General features: G+C 43.5%; 2 protein-coding genes across 2 annotated transcripts; both read right to left on the reverse strand.

Annotated features, from left to right (window-relative positions):
- Positions 1-784: 784 nt before the first annotated feature.
- On the reverse strand, positions 785-2,636 carry LOC147617351 (uncharacterized). The gene is made up of 2 exons (XM_086776997.1): positions 2,554-2,636; positions 785-2,475 (listed from the first exon to the last, which is right to left on the reverse strand). Exons 1-2 carry the CDS (start codon positions 2,619-2,621, stop codon positions 942-944), a joined length of 1,602 nt encoding a protein of 533 aa, XP_086633123.1. The 5' UTR covers positions 2,622-2,636; the 3' UTR covers positions 785-941.
- Positions 2,637-4,003: 1,367 nt separating this feature from the next.
- On the reverse strand, positions 4,004-5,145 carry LOC147617352 (uncharacterized). The gene is made up of 2 exons (XM_086776465.1): positions 4,866-5,145; positions 4,004-4,787 (listed from the first exon to the last, which is right to left on the reverse strand). Exons 1-2 carry the CDS (start codon positions 5,120-5,122, stop codon positions 4,004-4,006), a joined length of 1,041 nt encoding a protein of 346 aa, XP_086632591.1. The 5' UTR covers positions 5,123-5,145.
- Between the last annotated feature and the right edge of the window lie 1,887 nt (positions 5,146-7,032).

The raw sequence follows: 7,032 nt of genomic DNA on the forward strand, positions 1-7,032 counted from the left end.
CTTTCTAAACCCAAGTGAACATGCAATTTATCAATGCCGACGTCTTTGGTTATACTCACATTCTACTATCATTGAACAATACGTGTTGATGGTTAGTATATTCAAGGAGATAACTCATGGTGTTCAGCAATTCTATCTCCCCATCATAAGTCCCTTGCCTTAGAGGAGTCACATAGGTGTACAAATTGCTCAGAGCACACAAAACTGATGTGGGAATACACTATGTGGAGTATAACTAGGAATGATTCCCAAAAAAATGTTCTATCATGAACTCCTTAGGGTAGGCCTACTAGCATGAGCTCATCATTTTACCACTACCATTCTATTATGAGCTCCTTGGGTAGGTCTAATGGCTTGAACTCCACTATATTATGTTGCACCCATTTCCAGCACTCCTCATCAATGCAAGTAAGATACCTGATTATCAAATTGAAGGATCAGACACGCAAAAACCATCTAAGTTTTCTGTAGCAATGCACTTTTCGAGCATGTCTGCCAAACTGTACCCTGCAGGTGAGTAGCATCTCCATCTACGCTCCACAACTCTTATCAATGGCCAGATCAAAAGCAGCTAACCAACCATGGAGAATAGTTTGATGCATGCACAGCTTTGACAAACTTCTCAAAATATGCTCTATGCTTAAGCTCTACTTTCCCATGCTCTGCACATTTCTGGGTCCTGTATGTCAGATTCATAAATTTACAAACTGGATAGTCCCTCTCTCACCCCCCAAATGAGATGCAAAGACATGTCAATATACAAGCGTAAACCAAACACACATGCTACAACTGTAAATTTCACACAGATACATTAGCATATTGTAAAATGCCAACATTCGTCTAACAACATTCCAAAAATGTAGTGGCGGCGCTTCTTTCCGCTCTTGTCCAACACAATGCCACATCCTCTAATCTTAACCTTTGAAGATGGCCCTGGCTTGTCACTCACCCTGGCGGCGCTTCCTTCCACTCACTCTCGGAGGGAAGGGGGGATTCATTAAGCCCCCATCCCTGCCGTACAACGCCACAGGAGGGGTAATCCCGAGAGGGTTGTCCAACACAATGCCATATGCTCTAATCTCAACCTTTGAAGATGGCCCTGGCTTGTCAACCTTGACCTCTGGATAAACAGCAGATAATATGCTTTGCAGTGCTTTTGTTTCTCTCACTGTGTCTTTGTCTGTCACCATTTGCCTATATGCTGGATTCCTTTTTTCTGCTTCCTTTTCTGCATGCATGATGGTAATGGGATCCGGCAATTGACAAAGTAGGACTTGTACGATCTCATGTAAATCCTCCGGGACGGAAACCATGTCGAGGCCCTCTAAAACAAAAACCTCCTTCATCATTGGAGATTTGCTTTCACCCCCACCTTCATCATGTGCTTTCTTTCCTTTTTTTCTTTTCCTTTTTTCATCTTCTTCGTTTTGTGTTGTACTATCTACTCCCAGATGTAGCACCATCAACACAGCCGGCAGGACCTCATCTGCACCTGCTACAGCTATTTTCCTCTGATAAGCACGCAGGTGATCCACAGTTGCAGAAATCCCATGGACATTCTTCCAATTTTTGACTTGCACTCCCAGGCATCCAATACAATTATCATTGTCAACATTATACTCTCCTTTATCATCAGGCATTACATATAGAATGTACAGATCGAATGCCTCTTGCATCGGACAAATCATTGCAGCACCTTTCTTTAAAAATCTTCTTGCATCTCGGACTGAAGGCTTTCCAAAGAAGCGATGAAATGCATTGAAGACGACTTTTGCTTTGTTCAAATGCTCTAATTCAGGTGGGAATTCCTTAAAATTAGGTACAAAAGCCTTCAAAAAAATTTCCAAGAACACAGGTTTGGTAGGAGAATCTTCTTGCTGCAGACTGTCCATGGCATGGATCAGCAAAAACCTTGCAACCAGCTCTCCCCTTTCCCCAGCAGATGCAATGCCATTCAGCAACAACGAATTCAATTGACGTAGTTGCTGCTGCATCAACTCTCTGTTTCTCCTTAAAGCAATTGCAGCTGCTTCATTTAAGGCAGGCTCAGGCAGAGAAGTGCAGAGCACATATTCCCTCGATGCCGAAACATGCAAGCATGCACTCATGTGCGAAGCTACAAGATCCTGCGCAGCTGAAGATTGAGGACAGACGTCCACTCCTATGCGACGGCCCAAAAGCACCAATGACATGTGCGGGGACCGTAATAGGTTATGACCTTCTTCTGAATTTATCAGAACACCCCCAAGAAGCTTGGTCTGTGCTAAGTGCAGAATCTCGCTCACCCACTCTTGTTTGGAAAACTTTTTGGCAGCCCAAAGTGGCCTGCCCTGTCTGAACCAAATTTGTGGGGAAGCGATGGTGTCTAAGCTCATGGAGGACGTGGATGCAGAGATGAGATCAAATGTTGGAAGTCTTGAAAAAGGTGCGAAGAGATTCCTCAGACCTCGAGCAACTTTGAAACTGGGATCATACCTGGACGATCAAATATGGAAATTTTTGGTGTAGGTACGTTACACACAACCCGAAAGAACTCTGAGACTAGGATCATACCTGGATGCAGGCGTGAAATTTGACTCCCTTGATGTGGTGTCAATAAAAAGCACAAATGATCGCCCCATTGTGGGCAAATCTGCGGATGCTCTCCTGAAAAGGATAAATGGAAGTTCTCCTTAGAACTCCCCTCCCATGTCAGCTTCAGGAGGCTGCAGAAGGGTTCGAGCTTCATCCAAGACAAACAAAAAGCAAACACCGTTGCTTCTGAGAGATGTGGCGTGTCTAGCCATTGCTTCATCACATGCGTCAATCATACATTTCTTGCTGCATTCTGGTTGAGTCCACCTCCCCAACTGCCCATGCTTGTGTTTATTAAAAAGGTGACTGCCTATGTATGGGCGTCCCCTTTACATGCCGCCCTTTACGCAACGTGCATCTCCGCATGCCTAGAGAGTTGGGGACTCGAACCCCACCACCACAGTTATTGTGGCTACACCCTGCTCTCTTCGAGAGGAGGGGAGGGGATGAACTAGATTTATCTTACCCTCTCCCCTCCTCCCATCTACAAAAAAGAATGAGAATCAGTAGGCATATGAGATTTAAAAACCAAATAAACATGCTAATAAAATAATCCGCCTAATGTTTGGGAGATATTTTATAAAGCTTACAAAATATGATGTCTTAGAGATAAACAAAATACCAACATTGTGTCCAAAGTCATAACATCCAAGCACTATTGCATCTCCTACTCACTATTGTCACTCATCAACCGAGTCATGAGATCACCAAATACAATTCTCACATTTGTCCTCTCTCTCTCTCTCTCTCTCTTTAAACATAACTCTAGCAAGATTGTCTCTCCTTTGTGCGCCCCCAACCTGGGATGAATCAGGCGATGTTTCTGATGATTGTGCCCTCTGCACAACCGATGAGGTCTCGGTCTGCACCAAAACTGTAACCTCAACAAGACCCACCTGCTGCAACCGATTTTGAATGATTGGATCCAAAGCCAATGCATCATTGTTTGCTCTCTCCACCTCCGCTTGTGCCTCTCAAACCCAATCCTCATCAAATGAATCTCCATGCACAATGCACATGTTATGAAGGATCAAACAAGTGCTAACCACCTTCGGCACATTCTGCTAGCATGTCACATCTCTTCAATAAAATACGAAAGCAAGCTTTTAGCATTCCAAAAGCCCGCTCCATAGGCATCTGTGAACTAGATTGAATGTAGTTCCAAAAGTACCGCTTAGGGGATAATCCATGTTTACTTCCTCTAAATGGAGGAAGCATCCAAAACCTTTCAAGGTAAGGACAATCACCAAGTAAACAATAATTGCCTAAGCTGTTTGATTCACACATCTGTCCTAGATCACTTCTTTGGAATACATTCCAATCATGCATAGAACCTGCCCAACCAATGTCATAATCCCAAACCAAGCAGTTAGAAGCAATGGTCATCTCCAAGATTATAGAATGAAACCCCTTCCGATTAAAGTAGTCCTCATGGTGCACATGAGAGGCAATAATCTACTGCACCAATGACAAATGGAATGCCATGTATTTCCTGAAATCCTTTAGCCATGATACACATCCTATGGTCTAATTCAGGTGGGAATTCCTTAAAATTAGGTACAAAAGCCTTCAAAAAAATTTCCAAGAACACAGGTTTGGTAGGAGAATCTTCTTGCTGCAGACTGTCCATGGCATGGATCAGCAAAAACCTTGCAACCAGCTCTCCCCTTTCCCCAGCAGATGCAATGCCATTCAGCAACAACGAATTCAATTGACGTAGTTGCTGCTGCATCAACTCTCTGTTTCTCCTTAACGCAATTGCAGCTGCTTCATTTAAGGCAGGCTCAGGCAGAGAAGTGCAGAGCACATATTCCCTCAATGCCGAAACATGCAAGCATGCACTCATGTGCGAAGCTACAAGATCCTGCGCAGCTGAAGATTGAGGACAGACGTCCACTCCTATGCGACGGCCCAAAAGCACCAATGACATGTGCGGGGACCGTAATAGGTTATGACCTTCTTCTGAATTTATCAGAACACCCCCAAGAAGCTTGGTCTGTGCTAAGTGCAGAATCTCGCTCACCCACTCTTGTTTGGAAAACTTTTTGGCAGCCCAAAGTGGCCTGCCCTGTCTGAACCAAATTTGTGGGGAAGCGATGGTGTCTAAGCTCATGGAGGACGTGGATGCAGAGATGAGATCAAATGTTGGAAGTCTTGAAAAAGGTGCGAAGAGATTCCTCAGACCTCGAGCAACTTTGAGACTGGGATCATACCTGGACGATCAAATATGGAAATTTTTGGTGTAGGTACGTTACACACAACCCGAAAGAACTCTGAGACTAGGATCATACCTGGATGCAGGCGTGAAATTTGACTCCCTTGATGTGGTGTCAATAAAAAGCACAAATGATCGCCCCATTGTGGGCAAATCTGCGGATGCTCTCCTGAAAAGGATAAATGGAAGTTCTCCTTGGAACTCCCCTCCCATGTCAGCTTCAGGAGGCTGCAGAAGGGTTCGAGCTTCATCCAAGACAAACAAAAAGCAAACACCGTTGCTTCTGAGAGATGTGGCGTGTCTAGCCATTGCTTCATCACATGCGTCAATCATACATTTCTTGCTGCATTCTGGTTGAGTCCACCTTTTTAATAAACACAAGCATGGGCAGTTGGGGAGGTGTTCATTGTTTGCTCTCTCCACCTCCGCTTGTGCCTCTCAAACCCAATCCTCATCAAATGAATCTCCATGCACAATGCACATGTTATGAAGGATCAAACAAGTGCTAACCACCTTCGGCACATTCTGCTAGCATGTCACATCTCTTCAATAAAATACGAAAGCAAGCTTTTAGCATTCCAAAAGCCCGCTCCATAGGCATCTGTGAACTAGATTGAATGTAGTTCCAAAAGTACCGCTTAGGGGATAATCCATGTTTACTTCCTCTAAATGGAGGAAGCATCCAAAACCTTTCAAGGTAAGGATAATCACCAAGTAAACAATAATTGCCTAAGCTGTTTGATTCACACATCTGTCCTAGATCACTTCTTTGGAATACATTCCAATCATGCATAGAACCTGCCCAACCAATGTCATAATCCCAAACCAAGCAGTTAGAAGCAATGGTCATCTCCAAGATTATAGAATGAAACCCCTTCCGATTAAAGTAGTCCTCATGGTGCACATGAGAGGCAATAATCTACTGCACCAATGACAAATGGAATGCCATGTATTTCCTGAAATCCTTTAGCCATGATACACATCCTATGGAAATTGGCAAAGGCAGTATAATGATGCACGTGGATGCTTTTATTGTGGTAAGCCTGGACATGTGCAGGCAGAGTGTTATAAGAAGCAGGCCGACATGCAAAATGGAAAATTGCAGCAAAACAACTATGCATCCTCGAGTAGAAACAATGAGGATAATGAAAGTTTGTTTGTTATACAGCATGTCATGAATGCCATGTCTGAAAATGTTGAAGCAGCACAAAAAGATGATGTATGGTATGTTGATTCAGGTGCTTCGAACCACATGACAAGTCATGGGGAGTGGTTCAAGGAGATGAAAAACCCAGAAAGACCAAGTTTTTCGGAAACAGGGGATGACACTGCTCATCCAATTGCCCATGTTGGAGATGTGCCATTGTCTATGCAGAATGGCAAAGTGAAGTACCTTGCAGATGTACTTCATGTACCGAACATAACAAAGAATCTGGTTTCAGTTGGCTAGATGATTGAGCAGGGTTTGTAAGTTCGATTTAACCCTGATGGTTGTTATGTTGAAGACTTTAAAGACAAGTGCAAGTTGGTTGAAAAAGGCAACAGAGTGGGCAGAATGTTTACGTTGAATGTAAACATGCCTAAAGTGAGTGCTGCGATGTTTGCAAATGGTTCAGGAATTGTTGCAGACACAGACATTTGGCATAAAAGGATTGGACATGTGAATGTGCAGAGATTGAAGTCTATGCAGACTAAAGGAATTGTGACAGGGCTGCCAAAATTTAAAGTGGAAGGTATGCAGAGAATATGTGAAGCATGCCAATTTGGGAAGCAAACAAAGCATGTATTTCCACGTAACAGATATGTGAGCAGAAATGCACTAGATGTTGTGCATTCAGATGTATGGGGTCCTATGAAGACCGTATCTATGGGAGGCTGCAGGTATTATGTGACGTTTATTGATGACCACACAAGGAAAGTGTGGGTATACTTCATGAAGGAGAAGGGTGAGGTGTTCACTCACTTTTAGAAATTCAGAGTTATGGTTGAAAAGCAAACAGGGAAATATGTAAAGTGCCTAAGGTTAGATGGAGAGGGAGAGTACTTCTCCAATGAGTTCTCTGAATTTTTGAAAAAGAATGGTATTCGGAGACAGTTCACATGTAGATACACTCCGCAGCAAAATGGAGTTGCTGAGCAGAAAAATAGGCACATTGCTGAGATTGTGCGAGCATTGATGGAAGAGAAGAACATGCCGCATAGCTATTGGGCTGAGGCTGTTTCTACAGCAGTTTATATCATGA

The sequence above is a fragment of the Cibotium barometz genome, chromosome 37 (assembly GCF_041138505.1).
Source record: "Cibotium barometz isolate CiBa-2024 chromosome 37, ASM4113850v1, whole genome shotgun sequence".
In the NCBI taxonomy this organism is placed as follows: Eukaryota; Viridiplantae; Streptophyta; class Polypodiopsida; order Cyatheales; family Cibotiaceae; genus Cibotium; species Cibotium barometz.